Consider the following 21,538-nt stretch of genomic DNA (forward strand, 5'->3'; position numbering starts at 1 on the left):
AGGGGGGAGTCCAAGAACAGAATCCAAGGGCTCCAAACTCGGACAAATTTTTCCGTTGAGCCATTTAATTCCGCGGTCAGGTCTTCAATATTTTTACATTGGTTCGCAGAGATGACTAACCTCTCTGTCATACTTGTAACTCCCGGGGATCTCCAATGCCTATGGATCAGAATTCAAGCCTTCGATTTCTGCGCTTTGATTGATCCGGGCAGGATCGACAGTAGAGCAATCTCTGGGGTCTCAAGTAGATTGTCACCACTTTTTGTATACTGAGAAGGCAGAGAACCAAAATGTCCTGATAACGTCGCAGCTCCACCTTATGTGCAGCATAGGGCCCCTTTCTCTACCGCAACGCTAACACCTGTCTGATACAGACGGATATATATAATAAATGGTGTCTGGGCAGCAGTACCAACGCGATGGAATTTTGTAATTTTTTTCCTGCAAGACACAAGCAATAGAAAATTTGTGGGTAAATATAAAGGCTTTCCTCCAATCCTCTGAGATAATTGTGCTTAGGTCTTGATGCCACTTCTCAAGGAAATGAAGCCCCTGGCTGTTACCCCTTTGGGTGATGAGTTTGTAAAGTAGTGAGAGGGTATGTTCAGGGGGCTCTTGATAAAGAAAGAGTTTTTCAAATGGCGTGGGGGTAGAGGAGTAGACCTTGTTTCTGTGCTGGTCTTTTAGAAAGGACTGGAGTTGGAGATATTCTAGCCATGTAAAAGGGGTTCTTTGCTCCGGGGTAATCAATTCAGAAAGAGGAAGGAGTTCTGAGCCCTTAAGTATATGGAAAAAATCGTGTATCTTGATTTCTCCAACAAAGGTATTTCTCGACTTTCAAGCCCAGGGGAAAATCTGGGTTTGAGAACAAAGGTGAGCTGGGACCTTGACCCTGCAACGTAAATCCCCCCCCTCCTGAATCCCAGAACCTCAGGGCAACCCTCAAAAGTTCTAATTCCGGCTTTACAAACCCCCTGCGATCTGGCACAATCCAGGGAAGGAACCTCGCCGAGATCTCTGAGCACTCCTGCTCCAAGCTTACCCATTGTTTGGATGAGCTATGGAGCTGCCAATCGATAGGGCGCATTAAAACTGCTGCTCTCTGATATACAGTGGTGTTCATAAGTCCTGCATAGGATAAATTGATTTTTCAGGTTTTAAGCGTTTTCTGTCGAATATCTTCGATGCTAATATGACATATTATATATGGTTTTGTTCAGAAAACAATTTTGCATTCTCCCTCTGTAATATTTTTAGCTTTTGAAGCAGTTTTGCATGAAATTATAGCAACAATATGGGAATTCAAAGCACAACGAAGTATTGTACAGCTTCCGATCCAAAATTAGCCAATCACAGATGAGGATCTTGTGACCAATCATAACCTGGATATGGCAGCCAATCACATTCCATTACATTGCCTCACATCTGCTGCTTAGTTTGTTTGTTTTATCTGTAGGTCTATCTAGTGAATCATACTGTAGTTAGTGATGAGCGAGTACTAAAAAGCTCGGGTGCTCGAAGCTCGGGCCGAGCCTCCCAAGATACTCGTGTACTCGGGCCGAGCAACGAGCCCAATGTTATCCTATGGGAGACCCGAGTATTTTTGTGAAATGACCCCCCGGCAGCATGTAGAAACCCTAAAAATGGCACAAAAGTCTCAGAAGAGTGCTCAAATGACATGGCAACAGCATGGGGAAGACCCCTTGAAGCATTTATCACTCAAAAGTCACAGCTGTGAACAATTTTGTCCGCGTTTCACGCCATTTTTACGGACTCACCAGAAAACCTTCCAAAATGACCCCAAAATGATTTTTCATGGCAGAAATGTTAAGGGCACATACCCAATAGTGAGATAGAGCTAATGTATGTTACTTTTTGAGATCAATACATGAAAGATTTTACATGAAAACATTGTGTGGCACTCCGATGTCCCTGAGAAGAGACGTACATAAAGGCCTCTGAGTATAATATGCCCATTTTGAGGAAGTGAGTCTTTGTAGTATTTTCCTTTGCCAGGGCAGTCCAAAATTGTGAGGTTCACCAATGCCCCTGCATACAGATGTGCATGATGGCCTGTAAACCTGAAGTGCCCATTGTAAGGAAGTGGGTCTATTGTAGTATAGCCCTTAGGCAGGGCAGCCAAAAATTGGGAGGCTCCACGTTGTCCCTGGATAGAGACGTGCATGATGGCCTGTAAACCTGAAGTGCCCATTGTAAGGAAGTGGGTCTATTGTAGTATAGCCCTTAGGCAGGGCAGCCAAAAATTGGGAGGCTCCACGTTGTCCCTGGATAGAGACGTGCATGATGGCCTGTAAACCTGAAGTGCCCATTGTAAGGAAGTGGGTCTATTGTAGTATAGCCCTTAGGCAGGGCAGCCAAAAATTGGGAGGCTCCACGTTGTCCCTGGATAGAGACGTGCATGATGGCCTGTAAACCTGAAGTGCCCATTGTAAGGAAGTGGGTCTATTGTAGTATAGCCCTTAGGCAGGGCAGCCAAAAATTGGGAGGCTCCACGTTGTCCCTGGATAGAGACGTGCATGATGGCCTGTAAACCTGAAGTGCCCATTGTAAGGAAGTGAGTCTATTGTAGTATAGCCCTTAGGCAGGGCAGCCAAAAATTGGGAGGCTCCACGTTGTCCCTGGATAGAGACGTGCATGATGGCCTGTAAACCTGAAGTGCCCATTGTAAGGAAGTGGGTCTATTGTAGTATAGCCCTTAGGCAGGGCAGCCAAAAATTGGGAGGCTCCACGTTGTCCCTGGATAGAGACCTGTTAGGTTCTTAGTGCCTCCGTGCTTGCATTTAAAAACCGCACGTGTGTGCCTGTTGGTGGCAGCTTTCCGCTGCACTTGTGTGCGTTTTGCAAAAACTTGGATATAACGCACAAGTCTAGTGAATACACATCAGCACAGCATTGCAAAATGCGCAAGGGCGTTGTCAACGAACAAGGAAATGGACGTGATGGTGGTGCAGGCAGAGACCGAGGTCGTGTGCAAGCTCTAATTTCGCCACAACAAAGGGCCACATCTACTCGCTCGCACGTCCTGTCCCAAATTCTTGGGGACCGCAGCAGTACACCGCTGTTGAACCAAGACCAGTGTCAACAGGTTGTTAGTTGGATAGCGGATAATGCTTCCAGTCAGATTGGCACCACCACAAACACTCTGTCTTCCACACGGTCAAGTGTCAGTAGCCGTGATACTGCACCGCACATTTCAGAACCTGATCCTCCTTCCTACCACCAGGCCGAGTACACGTCCTCGGACATTACTGATCCCACACTTGGACACTCGGAAGAGCTGTTCACGTTTCAATTCGCACATTCTGGCCTCTCGCAAGCTCATGTTGAAGTGGGTCATGAGGAGATCGTATGTACAGATGCCCAAATATTTGAGCAGCCACGTTCTCACGAAGTTGGCAACGTGTCTCAACAAGGGGTGGACGATGATGAGACACAATTGTCAGGAAGTCAGGAGGAGGAGCAGGGTGCGGAAGAGGAAGACGACGTGGTGGATGATCCAGTAACTGACCCAACCTGGCAGAAGGATATGCAGAGCGAGGACAGCAGTGCACAGGGGGAGGGAGGCGTAGCATCCCAACAGGCAGTAAGAAGCAGGGTGGTGGCCCCAGGCAGACGTCAGGCAACTGTTCCCCGGAACAACACGACACAAGGTGCCTGTACAAATGTTAGGTCTTCCCGAGTCTGGCAGTTTTTTAAGTTGGCTCCAGATGATTCTAAAAAGGCCATTTGCAACACCTGCCGTGCCAGCATCAGCAGGGGTACCAAAACTAGCAGCCTGACCACCACCAGCATGATCAGGCACATGTCAGCCAAGCACCCGACTTTGTGGGATGTACAACAGAGTCGAGGAGCAGTGCTTGCTGATGTCACTGCTTCGTCTTCGCTTGTTGTGCATGCGAGCCAATCCCCTGTCCATGCTGCCCGAGAACAAGCCTCCTCCGGCCCTGCACCTGCAGTTGCCCACGCAGAAATAACACCATCATCAAGCACATCCTTGTCCCAGCGCAGCGTTCAGTTTATCCATTCAGCAAACCTTTGAACGCAGGCGCAAATACACTGCCAACGACCCACATGCCACACTTCTAAATGCTAACATTTCGCGACTGCTTGCGCTGGAAATGTTGCCTTTTAGGCTGGTTGAGACAGAAGCATTCCGCGACCTGATGGTGGCAGCTGTCCCACATTACTCGGTCCCCAGCCGCCACTATTTCTCCCGGTGTGCCGTCCCCGCATTGCTAACCACGTGTCACAAAACATCACACGTGCCCTGAATAACGCTGTTTCAGCCAAAGTCCACCTAACCACAGACCCGTGGACAAGTGCATGTGGGCAAGGCCGCTACATCTCGTTGACGTCACACTGGGTTAATATTGTGGAAGCTGGGACCCAGTCTGAGCGAGGGACGGAACACGTCCTTCACACACCAAGTTTTGCAGGCCCTACCTCAGTCAGGGTTTCACCCACACTCTACAGCTCCGGAATGTCATGCTCCTCAGCCTCCTCCTCCTCCTGCGCATCCTCATCCACTTTACCCTACACACCAGTCCCAAGCTGGAAGTGTTGCGGGCGGAGGAGGGGACGCTGCGCTCTCCCACTGCTCGGGTCCGGCTGCCGCTGCTCTACGGCTGCTGCTGCTCGGTGGCTCGAGCGATGGCCGGATCCCGGGGACTCGAGCGGCGCTCATCGCCCGTGAGTGAAAAGGGGTCGTTTGGGTTTTGGGGATATTGTCCGTGACGCCATCCACGGTTGTGGTGATTGTGTGGACACCACCGCTGCTCTGGACGGGGATCCCGGGAGCCTGTGACAGGGAGCAGCTTTGTTGTTATTTCTCCACGCCGTGGGTAGCGGGGTTGGTTGTCCCAGGGCCCGGTGATGGGGTAGTGATGGATGACAGGCGGGTTGCGGGGCCTGATGAGGTGCAAGGTCGCAGGGGCAGCGCTGTGCCGCACGGCACGGAGGTACTCACTCAGCCCAATGATGATGACACAGTTCACGGTAAAACAAGTGGCTGGATGGACGGGTCCCTCGGACTGCTGCGGTTGTTCCTCCCTGCAGGTTAGTGATGACTGTCTCTCCCTGCACCTAAGTTCAGTGTTGGTAGTGATGGTTTCCCACCGGTAACCCGCTCCCCGACCTGGATATGGGCCGGAGGAGCCCCTTTTGCCCACAGGCGCTGGCCCTGGGAGACGGTTGCACTTGGCGGTGGCGGTGTCTCCCCTTCACGGTTGGACGGTTGCCTTCTATCGTGACTTGGCTGTTTGGAAACCCTGAGGTCCCCTTCACTAACGGATTTGGCAAATTCACGGCGACACCAAGCCTTGCCGGGATCCGAAAGGCCCCTGCCAATGGTGCTGGCTTCTCTTTGTATACCGGTCCGGTACGGCCGGGTCACCACCCGTCCACGGTCCTTACGGCAGACTCCAATCGGCCTCCACTGCAGACGGTCACCACATCCTGCCAACCTTGCTGTCCTGTCCGGGCCACACACCCGGACCAACTTCAGGCTCTTTGCTGTCACTTTTCTCCTCTCTACTACTTTCCTCCTTCAACTTCCTTAGCTTAACTCTCACTGCCTGTTTTTTCCCTCCTCCTTGGTGGGTGGAGACCAACCGCCTGGCTCCACCCCCTGGTGTGGACAACAGCCCCTGGGGAAGGCAACAAGGATTTTGTGTTTTGACTATGATATGCCTGCAGGGAGTGTGGGGTGTGTAAGTGTTGTGCTCTGTGGCCCCTGGCTTGTCCAGGGCGACACAGAAGCACTGCAGCACTGCCTCGGCGAAGCGGCAACAGGCTGTGCTGAAGCTAATCTGCATAGGTGACAAACCCCACAATGCAGAAGAGGTGTGGACAGCTCTGAAACAGCAGGCAGATCACTGGCTCACACCTCTGAACCTAAAGCCAGGAAAGGTCGTGTGTGACAATGGCCGGAACCTGGTGGCGGCTTTGAGGCGAGGCCAGCTGACACATGTTCCATGCGTGGCCCATGTGCTCAACCTCGTGGTTCAGCGGTTTCTAAAGTCATACCCAGAGCTGTCTGATCTGCTGGTAAAAGTTCGCCGCCTGTCTGCACATTTTCGAAAGTCACCTACTGCTTCAGCCGGCCTTGCTGGCTTTCAGCGCCATTTGCATCTTCCGGCTCAGACTGGTGTGTGATGTCCCCACGCGTTGGAATTCAACTCTGCACATGTTGGTCAGGATATGTGAGCAGAAGAGGGCAGTTGTTGAGTACCTGCATCACCTAAGCCGTAGGGAAATGGATCAAACTCCACACATAACACCTGAGGAGTGGAGATGGATGTCAGACCTATGTACCATCCGCCAAAACTTTGAGGACTCCACCAAGATGGTGAGCGGCGATGACGACATTATTAGCGTCACCATACCGCTTCTCTGCCTTCTAAAATGGTCTCTGCTCAAAAAACAACCATGATGCATTGCAGGCGGAGCGCGATGAGTTTGAGCAAGAAACAGTAGTGGGTGTGGGTGATAACACACAGCCCAGCCTCGTCTCATCACAACGTGCAGTGGAGGACTATGACGAGGAGGAGGATGAAGACATGGAGCAACTCTCTGGCCAAATTGAGGATATGACATGCAGTCATATCCTCGGTTCAGCGTGGCTGGCCAGAGGACAGGGTAGATGATGATGAGGAGGAGGAGGAGGAGGAGGACAGCATGTTCAGTCATCGTGTTGGTCAGGATACTGAAGTGATGGCTGTTAAGAGTCTGGCACACATGGCTGACTTTATGGTAAGCTGCCTGTCTCGTGACCCTCGCGTTAAGAACATCTTGGCCGACAATCATTACTGGTTGGTAACACTGTTAGACCCACGCTACAAGGAGAACTTTTTGTCTCTTATTCCCGAGGCGGAGAGGTCAGGAAAAATGCAGCAGTTCCAGAAGGCCATAGTCACGGAAGTAGGCAAAGCATTCCCCTCACAAAACGATAGCAGCATAGGTCAGGAATCAGTGGACAACCAAGGCGTACAGCCGAGAGGGGCACAAGTCCAATCCGCCAGAGGTAGGGGAACAGTCTTTAAGATGTGGGACAGTTTTCTCAGCCCCTCACATACCACAGCCCCTGAGGTGCGGGGTAGTGCCACAAGAAATCCTAAGTTTGCCCAGATGCTCAAGGAGTACCTTGCAGATCAAACAACTGTACTCTGACATTCCTCTGTGCCTTACAATTAATGGGTATCCAAGCTGGACACGTGGCATGAATTGGCTCTCTACGCCTTGGAAGTCCTGGCCTGCCCTGCCGCTAGCGTTTTGTCAGAGCGTGTTTTTAGTGCCGCAGGTGGAATCATTACAGATAAACGCACCTGCCTGTCAACTGTAAATGCTGACAGGCTGACTCTAATCAAGATGAACAAGGGTTGGATTGGGCCAGACTTCACCACACCACCAGCAAATGACAGCGGAATTTAAAGTTTGTAACGGGATTTTGCCATGTACCTCCACTCACCCATGGTAACACACTTCTGGACTTTGGCTAATCGCTGGACTGCTCCTCCTTCTCCTCAGGCGCCATCATGATGACCGTTACAATAGTTAGACCGTTGTTTCAGGTATACCCCCAGTGGTAAATTTTTTCGCCCATTCTTTCAGAATGGGCATTACAACGACAGGAGACCCACTCCTTTGCAATGGGAACAATGTTTTGAGGCCCTCATGCACATCTCTATCCAGGGACAATATGGAGCCTGACGCTGCCACCGACAGGCACACACATGCGGTTTTTAAATGCAAGCACGGACGCAATAAGAACCTAACAGGTTTTTAGGAGCGACAATTACTGAGAAGTCTGACACTATCAGCTACTGCTGACTGACGTGTATTATACACTACACTTGTGCGTTATATAATAGTTTGTGAAAAACGTGCACCTGTACGCTGCCACCGACAGGCACACACGTGCGGTTTTTAAATGCAAGCACGGACGCAATAAGAACCTAACAGGTTTTTAGGAGCGACAATTACTGAGAAGTCTGACACTATCAGCCACTGCTGACTGACGTGTATTATACACTACACTTGTGCGTTATATAATAGTTTGTGAAAAACGTGCACCTGTACGCTGCCACCGACAGGCACACACGTGCGGTTTTTAAATGCAAGCACGGACGCAATAAGAACCTAACAGGTTTTTAGGAGCGACAATTACTGAGAAGTCTGACACTATCAGCCACTGCTGACTGACGTGTATTATTCACTAGACTTGTGCGTTATATAATAGTTTGTGAAAAATGCACACAAGTGCACCTGTACGCTGTCACCGACAGGCACACACGTGCGGTTTTTAAATGCAAGCACGGACGCAATAAGAACCTAACAGGTTTTTAGGAGCGACAATTACTGAGAAGTCTGACACTATCTGGACTGTTTTAGACTGTATACACCAGCCCCAGATATGATGAAGGCTGGTATACGGTCACCACTAGGAATGGCTATATACCCTGCCTGCCTACCTGCCTGCCTGTATACTGCTACAATAGTCCTGACAAGGACTCTTTTGGTCACTAGCCTGTATTCCAACCTGGCTATACCCTGCCTGTATACAGCAACAATAGTCCTGAGAAGGACTCTGCTACTGTACTCCAACCTGGCTATACCCTGCCTGCCTGTATACAACTAGAATAGTCCTGAGAAGGACTTTTGGTCACACTGTTTGCAGCCCTGCTACGGAAATAGCTATAAAGGGCCGCAAACCTTTCCCTGAAGCAGCGACACTCTCCCTGCACTGACTGTCTGGATAGCTGTGAGCAGAGCACAGCGCGCCGGCTGGTATAAAGGCTCGGTCACGCTGTGCAGGCCGGCCAATCACTGCAATTCCACAACTAACAGGGCTGTGGCATTGCAGTGGTCTGCCAGCCAATCCCTGCATGAGGGCTGGCTCTCAAAAGAGCGCCAACATGCAGAAATGAAGACCACGAGTACAGCACGAGTATCGCGAGATTACTCGGTCCCCGCCGAGTAGACAGAGTACAGTGATACTCGTGCGAGTACCGAGTAGTAACAAGCATGCTCGCTCATCACTAACTGTAGTGCTTTATGATGGGAGCCTTCAGATTTTGGTCAGCGGAGGATCGTGTGCGAGTTGTGGTGCTACATGAAGAGGGTTATACTGGCCCCCAGATCGCAAGGAAGGTCGGCTGTAATCAGAGTACAGTTGTAAGAATTTTGCAGAAACATAAGCTTGGAATTACCCAGGACAGGTTCAGATCTGGTCGGCCCAGAAAGTCAACTAAAAGGGAGGATAGAGTACTGATAAGAACATCCCTTGCCAATGGAAATCTCACCTCTCCTCAGCTTCTGCGAGAATGGCAAGAAAAGTGCAATATTGAGGTAGCAACATCAACTGTTAGGAAGAGATGTTTGGAAGCAGGCTTGAGAGGGTGCAAGGCCCGAAAGAAGCCATTGATGACAGCCATACAAAGACAAAGGCGAAAACTGTGGGCATTGAAATATTCAAAATGGAGGAAGGATGAGTGGGAAAACGTGCTATTTAGTGATGAAAGCACTTTTTGCATCTTAGGAAATGATGGCAAGTCTTATGTGAGAAGGTTTCCACATGAAGAGTACAAGCCAGAGTGTTTGAGCTTCTCTGTGAAACGTCCGATGAAAGTAATGGTCTGGGGCTGTATGGCAGCCAATGGTGTTGGAAGGCTTCATATTGTGGAGGGTATGGTTAATGCAAAAAAATACATGGACCTCCTTAATAAGAAAATGCTGCCTTCTGCTCAACACCTGTTTTCAGGGGATTATATCTTCCAGGATGATAATGCTCCTTGTCACAGAGCTAAGACAGTAACGGAATGGAAAAAAAAGAACAAGGTGGCTACTATTGACTGGCCAGCCCAGTCCCCAGACCTCAATCCAATGGAAAATTTGTGGCACAAGGTATCAATAGAGATATCTAAAAAACAGCCAAGGACCAAAAGAGAGTTGATTAAGGCTTTGATACAGGCCTGGAACCACATAATCACTCGTGACATCTGCAGAAGCTTGTTCACTCAATGCCACAGAGATGCAAAGGCTGGCCACTAAAGTATTAGAAGCTAAAGATGCACTCAAAAGGCCCTTTTCAGGACTCTGAATTAAATAAAAAAATAATAAATCTTAAGTAAAATTTAAGTCTGTGTGAACTTGCATTGGACGTTAATGAACTTATTAACCTTTTCACCATTCTACACACTGTACTGGTGTAGGTATGGGTATGCTGTAAAAAAAATATCAAAAATGCACATATCATAACAATCTATACACTTGAGACATTCAAAAATGAGTATGGCATACAATGAGGGATTACAAAAACGTATATGTTCCACCAGTTTCATTGTAGAGATGCAGAAGTATGAAATATGTGGTTTTCTTTTATGCCTATGCAGGACTTTTGAACACCACTGTAATTTGATATTAGGCAATCTCACTCCTCCATCTTCCTTAGCTCTGTGTAGTGTGTTGATTCCAATTCGGGGTCTTCCACCCCCCCCCAAACAAATTAATTGAGGGCCGACTGAAGTTTAAAGAAGAATAGGTTGGGCGGGATTATAGGGACTGTCTGGTATAGATATAGAAAGCGTGGGAGTATGTCCATTTTTAAAACATTGATTTACCCAAACCTTAGTTTGTATTGTACACACATTTGCCATTTCATAACCGTTTTGTGTGTCGGACCGCTTTCACTGATGGCCTACTTTCTATCTAATCTTAATTATTAGGTTATTCTTGTAGAAGATGCTTCACCGGTTAAATGTCCAATTACCACAAAACTTGTTTTGGATGAAAATGAGGAAACAAAAGAACCTTTGCTTCAGGTCCACAGGAACTTAGTCACAAAGCTTAAACCTCATCAAGTTGATGGTAAGACTGCATATTGTTTATATGGACGCATAAAATCTAACCTTTGACCCCGCAGCAGTGTAAAACCAAACACAGTCCACATGTTAGTCTCATTATATATATACTAGAAGGTGGCCCGATTCTACGCATCGGGTATTCTAGAATTTACGTATTGTGTAGTTCATGTATGATTTTTGTTATAGATATATATAGTGTTTGTGTAGGGCGCTGTACATGTTCTGGGTGTTGTCTGGGTGTGGCGGGGGGTGAGAGCGGTGTTGTATGTGTGTTGCGTTGTTTGTGGAGCGCTGTGTGTCTGTCGCGTTGTGTGTGTGTGTGTTGCGCGGTTTGTGTGGGTGTGGTGTGTTTTGGGGGGAGGTATGTTTTGTGCAATGTGTGTGTTGTGCGGTATGTGCGTATATTTATGTATGCCGCGGTGTTTGTGTGTTGGATGTTGTGTGTGTGCAGCGTTGTCTGTGTGTGTGGGTGTCTGTGTATGGCGGTGTTTGTGGTTCCCTGTGTGTGTGTGTGTGTGTGTGTTGGGGGGAGGTGTGCACCTCCCATCGTGCTCCATCCCCCATGCTGCGCACCCCCCATCGTGCTCCATCCCCCATGCTCCGCACTCCCCATCGTGCTCCATCCTCCATGCTGCACACTCCCCATCGTGCTCCATCCTCCATACTGCGCACTCCCCATCATGCTCCATCCCCAATGCTGCGCACCCCCCATCGTGCTACATCCCCCATGCTGCGCACTCCCCATCGTGCTACATCCCCCATGCTGCGCACTCCCCATCGTGCTACATCCCCCATGCTGCGCACTCCCCATCGTGCTACATCCCCCATGCTGCGCACCCGCCATCGTGCTCCATCCGCCATGCTGCGCACTCCTCATCGTGCTACATCCCCCATGCTGCGCACCCCCCATCGTGCTACATCCCCCATGCTATAATAGTTCTCCTATTATACTCAGAGAGGAGTATAATAGGAGGACTGTAATAGGAGGAGTAGTCCTGGGGGGAGAGGAGTATAATGCCGGCTCCCTGCACATGTGTACCGGGAGCCGGTGTACACTGGTAACTATGATACACATCGGGTAACTAAGGGACCTTAGTTACCCGATGTGTATAATGGTTACCAGCGTTCACGGGCTCCGTCAAGATCCCAGCATCGCAAGGTTATGTCTGGCGCTGCTTGGATCGTGACGGAGCCGGTGTAGAAGCAAGCGATATCCCAGGATGTTGAGTGTGTGGATGCGATGTGTGAGGTGTGTGTGATCTGATGTGTGTGTGTGTGTACTCACCTGGGAGTCGGAGCTCCGTGTCAGTTGGGCCAGAGCGAGCGTGCATTGCGTGAGGGGGTGGGGCCTGCAGAGAGCCGGGGCGAGAGGCCAATCCGTGTGGGGGGGCGGGGCCATGGCGAGCCCAGCGGCCAATCAGCTTTGTGTCACCGTAAGGACACAATTTTGGAGCATGACAGACAGACAGAATAAGGCAAATATATATATACTAGAAGGTGGCCCGATTCTACGCATCGGGTATTCTAGTTTGGAATGTTTAGTGCTGTAGTGCACATTTGGTGCTGGCTTTTTGTTTTTTTTCATTGAATTGGTCGGTGGTTGACCTCCACCTTGCTATGCACCCCAATTTGGGATGTATTCCATCTGTCTGGATTTTGGCGGTTGGTGACTGTTCACATTAAGTCATTAGGCTTTGTCCACAGGCTATTTACTTCATGCAGCATTTGCTTGGACCTGTCCCGCCCACAGCCATGACTTAGTCATGGGTACGGGATTGAAATAGACCAGGTGAGTGCTGCTAAGAGCAGTTCTACTATTCATATGTGAGGCCGTATGGCACATTTTATAAAAATATTTTAGTGTAGGACTGCTTCAAATGAGATTTGCCGTGACGTGGCGAAGCAGCTCAAGAAATTGCAATTTTTTTGCCAAAAATCTCAAAACATTTTTTATAATAAGTACAGTTTGGAATGTTTAGTGCTGTAGTGCACATTTGGTGCTGGCTTTTTGTTTTTTTTCATAGAATTTACGTATTGTGTAGTTCATGTATGATTTTTGTTATATATATATATATATATATATATATATATATATATATATATGTTGTTGTGTGTAGTTACCAAGTGTTTGTGTAGGTGCTGTACATGTTCTGGGTGTTGTCTGGGTGTGACGGGGGGTGAGAGCGGTGTTGTATGTGTGTTGCGTGTGTTGCGTTGTTTGTGGAGCGCTGTGTGTCTGTAGCGTTGTGTGTGTGTGTTGCGCGGTTTGTGTGTGTGGTGTGTTTTGGGGGGAGGTATGTTTTGTGCAATGTGTGTGTTGTGCGGTATGTGCGTATATTTGTGTGCCGCGTTGTGTGTGTGTTGCGTGTTGTGTGTGTGCAGCGTTGTCTGTGTGTGTGGGTGTCTGTGTAGGGCAGTTGTTTGTGGTTCCCAGTGTGTGTGTGTGGTGTGTTGTGCAGTGCGCGCGCGTGTGTGTGTGTGTGTGTGTGTGTGCATCAGCCTCTCTTCTCTCAGCCTACCTCTCCCAGCCTCCCTCCTCCCAGCCTCCCTCAGCATCAGCCTCCCTCTCCCAGCCTCCCCAAGCATCAGCCTCCACCAGCATCAGCCTCTCTCCTTCCAGCCTCCCCCAGCATCAGCCTCCGACAGCATCAGCCTCCCTCTCCCAGCCTTCCCCAGGATCAGCCTCTCTCCTCCCAGCCTCCGTCCTCCCAGCCTTCCCCAGCATCAGCTTTCCCCTCCCAGCCTCCCTCAGCATCAGCCTTCCCCAGCATCAGCCTCTCTCCTCCCAGCCTCAGCCTCTCTCCTTCCAGCCTCCCCCAGCATCAGCCTCTCTCCTTCCAGCTTCCCTCAGCATCAGCCTCCCCTTCCCAGCCTTCCCCAGGATCAGCCTCTCTCCTCCCAGCCTCCTTCCTCCCAGCCTCCCCCTCCCAGCCTCCCTCAGCATCAGCCTTCCGCTCCCAGTCTCCCCCAGCATCAGCCTCCCCATGCATCAGCCTCCCTCAGCATCAGCCTCTCTCCTTCCAGCCTCCCCCAGCATCAGCCTCCCCTTCCCAGCCTTCCCCAGAATCAGCCTCTCTCCTCCCAGCCTCCTTCCTCCCAGCCTCCCTCAGCATCAGCCTTCCGCTCCCAGTCTCCCCCAGCATCAGCCTCCCCAAGCATCAGCCTCCACCAGCATCAGCCTCTCTCCTTCCAGCCTCCCCCAGCATCAGCCTCTCTCCTTCCAGCCTCCCTCAGCATCAGCCTCCCGTTCCCAGCCTTCCCCAGGATCAGCCTCTCTCCTCCCAGCCTCCTTTCTCCCAGCCTCCCTCAGCATCAGCCTTCCCCTCCCAGTCTCCCCCAGCATCAGCCTCCCCAAGCATCAGCCTCCACCAGCATTAGCCTCTCTCCTTCCAGCCTCCCCCAGCATCAGCCTCCCCAAGCATCAGCCTCCACCAGCATCAGCCTCCCTCGTCCCAGCCTCCCCCTCCCAGCCTCCCCCAGCATCAGCCTCTCTCCTCCCAGCCTTCCCCATGATCAGCCTCTCTGCTCCCAGCCTCCTCCAGCACGCCGACACTCACACACCCGATCGCATCCACTCACACACACCCGATCGCATCCACTCACACACACCCGATCGCATCCACTCACACACACCCGATCGCATCCACTCACACACACCCGATCGCATCCACTCACACACACCCGATCGCATCCACTCACACACACCCGATCGCATACACTCACACACACAGACACTGACGATATCGCACATACGCGCTTATACTCACAACATCCGGGGATATCACATGCTTCTGGCCATGTGATCCTCCCGCAGGTCCTGGAAGCTCACAACAGCACAGTATCGCCGCCGAGAAGCAAGCGATATCCCAGGATGTTGTGAGTATGTGGATGCGATGTGTGTGTGAGAGTGAGTGTGATCTGATTTGTGTGTGTGTATGTGTGTGTGTGTGTATGTGTGTGTGTGTGCTGTTATGTGTCTGTATTTTCCGCCGCTGCAGGACCTTGATGTGTGGATGCGATGTGATGTGTGTGTTAGGTGTGTATGAGAGTGAGTGTGAGCCGGTGTACACTGGTAACTATGATACACATCGGGTAACTAAGGGACCTTAGTTACCCGATGTGTATAATGGTTACCAGCTTTCACGGCCTCCGTCAAGATGCCAGCATCGCAAGGTTATGTGTGGCGCTGCTGGGATCCTGACGGAGCCGGTGTAGAAGCAAGCGATATCCCAGGATGTTGTGAGTGTGTGGATGTGATGTGTGAGAGTGAGTGTGAGAGTGAGTGTGATCTGATGTGTGTGTGTACTCACCTGGGAGTCGCGGCTCCGTGTCAGTTGGGCCAGAGCGAGCGTGCATTGCGTGAGGGGGGCGGGGCCTGCAGAGAGCCGGGGCGAGAGGCCAATCCGTGTGGGGGGGCGGGGCCATGGCGAGCCCAGCGGCCAATCAGCTTTGTGTCACCGTAAGGACGCAATTTCGGAGCATGACAGACAGACAGACAGACAGAATAAGGCAATTATATATAGATATATATATATATATATACATATACACATATAATTAATAATATATATATTATATAATAAGTCATCTAAGGATGTGTATGTTCTTGGGTGGGCTGTGCAGTCTGAGGAAGCCTATATGGACAAGTGGACAGGTAGACAGAATTTCACAGATGAGAACCTGTAATACCTGTATGTTAAAGAGCAGAAGAGCAGAATTATGTACCCCCAACACACATGTATTAAAATAAGGAAAAGGTAGACAATCCCTGTAATTAGCTATCCCCCTGTGTAGTCAGTAGTGGAAGCAGCACGGCTCCTCTTGGTCCTGTTTTCCACTTGCCTTCTAGTATGGCTAGCAAATAACCTAGCTTACTGCTGCGCTGCTATTAGACCCACACAGCCCTGATTACCACAACGATCATGTACAGGGCAGTTTTCCCCCAAAACGTAGCGTTGCTATAACAATTTACAAATATCCCCTAAATAATATAATAAATCCTGCAAACTTAGAGGATTGTGACTTTGCGCCACTGTTTTTATAGGTTAAACTAGAGCAATCTGAAATGAGCATACACTCCCAGACACATCACTTAGTCAGGAAGTCCTCATGCTGCCATCCTGGGCTCACATGTAACATATCTCCACCCACTCTGACTCCACAGTGGTTTTTATGCATTTGAACATGGTAAGGCTTTCACTAAAAGAAAAAGGAGGGTCAAAAGAACTGACCATTAAATGAGTTTTACTGTGATGGTAAATCCATTCTGTGTTCTATATCTTAACCCCCAGATTACGTAAAGGGGTTGCCCAGTCTAAAATGACATATCTGCAGTCACTCCTGTGTCACTCTGTAACTGCGGACTTGTGAACCCTCATATCGCTCATACTGTGTGCTGTGAGGATTCGCTGGTATCACTGCCGAGAACAGTGGTCATGTGGTCGTAAGTATGTGATATTATTATTATTATTATTGTGCCATTTATTCCATGGCACTTTCTATGTGAAAAGGGTATACATAATAAAAAAAAAGTACAATATTAATGGACAATACAAGCCACAGACTGGTACAGGAGTAGAGAGGACACTGCCCGCGAGGGCTCAGTCCACCTGATATGCTCCCGGTCAGAATACGATTAGATCATTTCTGGATGTGCAAAATACAATAGCATTGCATGTACCGTCTTCTGGATGAATGTTCACACTGCTGACGCCAAATAATACTCTCAGCACACATTATGTGCAATGTGAGTGTTTACACGTCTGCAGTCACATAGTGATACGTTAGTTATGTTCACATGTTGCTTTTTTGCTCCTTTTTGGGTTTTTTTGCAACAAAAGCTGCTCTCTTGGCATTAGAAAAGCTGATTCCGAAAAGCAGGTTTTGTTGCATTTTGTGTCCCTATTTTTGGGGTCATTAGTCTACAGTATATATTTAAATGAAGATAGTTTCATTCACCGCAAAAAATTCTATAAAAACGCAGTTGTATTTTTTGCATTTCTCTGACGCCTTATTGGGGGACACAGGACCATAGGTGTTATGCTGCCTATCCATAGGAGGACACTAAGTAGATGCAAAAGCATAGCATCTCCTCTGCAGTATACACCCCCTGGCCGGGCCAGGCAAGCTCAGTTTTAGCTTAGTGTCTGTAGGAGGCACTTCCTTTCAAGGTTTGTTATTTTTTGAGGGCGACTGTTTCCTTTTGGGACCGGTCTCCCACTACCATCAACGGGCGGGAACGTGAAGCGTTGCCTACACGTACCCCCTCCCGCGACGCTGGATCCTGGGCTGGACGACGGGTTCCACAGACACCGATTTTCCAAAGCCCAGGGTAGAGGCCTGTGCCCTATAGCCCAATTCCTCAGCCCCTCTCTGCAGGCTCTGAGATGAAGATGGCACTGATTCCTCAGCCCCTCTCCGCAGGCTCTGAGATGAAGATGGCACTGATTCCTCAGCCCCTCTCTGCAGGCTCTGAGTTGAATATGACAACGACACAGCAAGCTGGCTCTGCTATTTTCACTGCCTGGAAAGCAGGTGAGATCCCCCTATGACTGGTTTCCCAGACAAAGGGAGAAAGGACGCTGCAGAAGGCTCCCAGGCCATTTACAGTATTTATGTGCAAGGAGCAAGGATCCTGCACACACAGTGTTAACTTTCTCTAGCTTGCTGGCTGGGGGGAAGTTCTGCTGTTTGCAGAAAGTCTTGCAGATAATTTCTGGTGGCAGGGGGTGGGCTCAGGGACTCACTTATCTGCTCTGTTTACTTGCTCCAGCAAAGCGGCTGATAACCACTGCTGACAAGCTGTGTGCTGACTGTAGGGTGAGGGAGGATAACGATCAGAAGCTCCCTTCCTGCCGTTTTTTACTACCCACAGCAGGGGGGGGGGGCACACTGACTCATCTTCCCGCTCTTTTAGCGCTAAGCCCCGCCCCCCGCGGCCGCGCTAAGCCCTTCCTGAGGACAGGGTCATTGGCTGACTCTGGTGAGGTGCTTGCTATCAATTGTAGTTCTGCTGAGCATTGCTCCCCCTCCTAGCATACTCCTATTAGGAACATGCAGAATTCATAAGGCACTAAGAGGGCCAAGGCCCACATAGTCAATTATTCAGCCTGCACTGCCTGCCACGTTGAGCTACCACGTAAACACACCTCTTCTCTCTGTGAGTCCTGTGCCCCTATAGCCCCCCAAGACCCCCCTGCCACCACCGCCGCAACCGCCAGCCCAGAGCCTAGGGCCCCCAGCCCACTGGAATGGGCACAGTTTCTGTCCCAATCCATGGAAAAACTGTCACAGAACCTGGTTCTGGCTATGCAATGTCGTCCTCCACACCCTTCTGGGTCCCTGGACGGAACGCAGCCTGAGGATACCCCTATGGAGGATCATTCTGAGGTAATCCGGTTGCAGGGATCAGGAAAAGGGCACACGGCCGGGTGTCTCCAGCGGGCTCTCCCTCGGGAGCACACAGGGCAGGCTCTCCCACATGCTCCACGGCTTCTGAAGAGCTGGAGGAGGGAGAATGCTGTGTTACGAACCGGCACCGCCATAGCCGCAAGCAGCCTGCTGCGGTTCCTGTTGCGCCCATGCGCCGGCTGCCGTTCTTAGCCGTGCCTCGGGTCGTCCAGTTGGCTGTTCCTTCCACCACGTCTAAGTGTGGAGAGGCGGCTAGTGCGCATGCGTGCGCCGATTTACCCCAGCCAGAGTTTAAGCCCGGTGTTTTGCCTAGTGAGCATGCTCAGCCTGATTGTGTTATGTCTGAGACTAAGTCCTCAGTTCAGGCTACTAAGCATGCTCCCACAATTAACCCTAACAGCCTCTTTGCACAGGTACTTGGACTTCGTGCTGTGTCTAAGTTCTGGGATGTGCCTACTGAGCATGCTCAAACTGATAGTCTGCTTTCTGAGCCTGTTGCTCAGGCTACTGGGCATGCTCAGGCACTTAGTGCACCAGAGGCTAGGTCCGGTAAGGACCTCACTGAGCATGTCCGTGAGGTGGCAGGCCCTGATAGGACAGAGGGTGTCAGGTGTCCTGAAGACGTGGCAACTCCGGACTGGCTCGCAGAGGTCCGCCCCTATGATCTGGCACCTCAGTATTGGTCGTCAGACGATGACTGGTGAAGTGTTTGGGGCGTGGCTGCCATGAGGTCATCAATGACGTGGCGGTTCCGGATAGGTCGCATGTGACGTCACTGATGACATGGCACTCTGCTATTGGACCTTGGTGGTTCCACCCTGGGTTTGGGGCGGACCCAGGTTATAAAAGGGGCTGGAGACAACATGGAGGTGCGCAGTCTTCACTTTTGCTCAGTCAGAGCACACCTCCATGTTAGAGCCTCATTGCGGCATAAGCCTATGTTGGGAAGCGGTAGGTAGGGTTAGGCGAACGGTGCCTGTCACGCCAAGATTCGTGGCTCGGCACATCAGGGTCAGGCGCCGTGCTTCCCTCCTGCCGTTCCAGTCTTGCTATAGCAGCCCAGTGGCGTTAACTGGGCTGCGGCTGCTGTGCTTCCTGTCCGATTGTGCCCCCTACGCACACGGACAACGCACCTGTTGCGCCACCTGTCCGATTGTGCCTCCTACGCACACGGACAACGCACCTGCTGCGCCACCTGTCCGATTGTGCCCCCTACGCACACGGACAACGCACCTGCTGCGCCACCTGTCCGGTTGTGCCCCCTATGCGCACGGACAGCGTACCCCAGGACCCCTGTGGAGTTAACAGGGTGTTCCTTATCCTCCTCGGCTTCCCGGTCAACGCTACTGGTGTACCCATCTGGCCTGACGTGTCCTACACACACGTGGCCAGTCGAGAGGTGGCCAGAAACGCTAATCGGAGGACCGCTCGGCCTGACGTGTCCTACACACGTGGCCGACAGGGCGCTTTCGTGGCGGTCTTCCGGTCAACGCTACCTGGTTACCACCCGGCATGACGTGTTTCCTGCACACGTGGTTGGTGTAGCGCTAGGTGCACCAAAACGCTAATCGGGTTGTCGTCCGGTCTGACGTGTCCCAACACACGTGACCGGTTCCCAGAGTTCCTGGGTTATCTCAGAGCCATCCAGCTCTATAGTCTCCGCCTAACCCTCAGGTGCCAGCAGCTCCTTTGTCATCTGGAGCACGGTGGGCCCCGACTGGCGATTAGGATATATACCCCCTGGTCCTAATCTGCCGGTCCCCCCGTAACATGCTGTTTGTACCAGGAGGATTCCTGGGTTTCATCACCCCCAGATGATCAAACTGCAATAGACTCCCTTATAGCAGCAATCAACCAAACTCTGCATGTGGAGGATCCCCCATCATCTACCACTGACCATGCGGTCTCCTTTAAGAGGGCAAGGAAACCCCAAAAGGTTTTCGCTGATCACCCAGAGTTTCAGGATATCCTCACAAAGCAAAGGGAGAAGCCTGACAGACGCTTCGGTAACCGAAAACTCATGGAGCCTCGGTACCCTTTTGCCTCACCTGCCCCTAAGGGCTGGGCCGATCCGCCCTCGGTCGACCCCCCCCGGTCTCCCGCCTTACCACAAAGACACTCCTGTCTTTACCCGATGGTTCTTCCATTAAGGACCCGACAGACAGACAGGTGGAGCACCTCGCCCGCTCTGCTTTTGAGGCTGCAGGTTCCTCCCTCTCGCCCGCCTTTGCCTCTGTGTGGGTCGCAAAGGCGATCTCGGTCTGGGCAGAATCACTTAACACTTCGCTTGAGGAATCCCAGTTCACTCAGACCTTCACAGAGGTAACAGCTCAAATTGCCGCTGCGGCGGAGTACCTCATCCAGGCCTCCATGGACGCTGCTACCTGCGCAGCGTTTGCTGCCTCAAATACCATAGCCATCCGTAGAGCTCTCTGGCTCCGACAATGGCGAGCGGACTCTGCCTCCAAGAAGTCTCTCACGGGCCTTCCTTTTTTTCCAGACCGATTGTTTGGCGAACGTCTGGACAAGCTCATTTCTGACGCCACGGGAGGAAAGAGTACCTCCCTCCCCAGCTGAAGCCCAGGACGTCCTTCACCAGACGTCCACAGTCCTCGTTCCGCTCCTTTCGGAACTCATTTGGTTGGTCGACATCCCGTGCTGTCCCCGCCACCAGCCGCGGACTACGCAGGGACCGACCTTCTCAGCCCTCCCCGAAACCCACTTCGTCATGGCAGCCTAGACCGAAACAGTCCAGGACTAGGGAGATTCGGCCACGACGTTTTCCCCCCTCATGACTCCTTCGGCTCCCCGGAAGACACACTCATTGTAGGAGGTCGACTGCGGCTCTTTCAACACATCTGGGCTGCTGCCTCAGACGACAAATGGGTGCGAGACCTTGTGTCTTCCGGTTACCACATAGAATTTCGGACCCGACCCCCGAGTCGGTTCTTTCTCTCAAACCCCACAAAGACTCGAAAACGACGCAAAGCTTTTTTCTCAGCAATCCACTCGCTCCAAACAGCAGGAGTGATAATACCTGTCCCAGACGACGAGAAGTTCGGGGTTTTTTATTCCAACCTCTTTGTGGTCCCCAAAAAGGATGGGTCAGTTCGACCCATCCTGGACCTCAAACACCTAAACAAACATGTGCACGTACGGAGATTCAGAATGGAGTCCCTAAGGTCCATTATTGCATCCATGGTCGAAGGGGAATTCCTCGCTTCCATAGACATCAAGGACGCGTACCT

The 21,538-nt window shown here is 51.0% G+C and overlaps 1 protein-coding gene across 2 annotated transcripts in view; it reads left to right on the forward strand.

The window, feature by feature from the left end:
- The window catches only part of ATRX (ATRX chromatin remodeler), a 355,842-nt gene that overhangs the window by 219,009 nt on the left and 115,295 nt on the right, over positions 1-21,538 (forward strand). For both annotated transcript variants that reach the window (XM_075323857.1, XM_075323858.1), the window contains one exon: positions 10,743-10,884. In XM_075323857.1, coding sequence (XP_075179972.1) covers positions 10,743-10,884 — 142 coding nt within the window. The remainder of the gene's footprint in view (positions 1-10,742; positions 10,885-21,538) is intronic.

This window comes from Anomaloglossus baeobatrachus, chromosome 9 (assembly GCF_048569485.1).
Source record: "Anomaloglossus baeobatrachus isolate aAnoBae1 chromosome 9, aAnoBae1.hap1, whole genome shotgun sequence".
In the NCBI taxonomy this organism is placed as follows: domain Eukaryota; kingdom Metazoa; phylum Chordata; class Amphibia; order Anura; family Aromobatidae; genus Anomaloglossus; species Anomaloglossus baeobatrachus.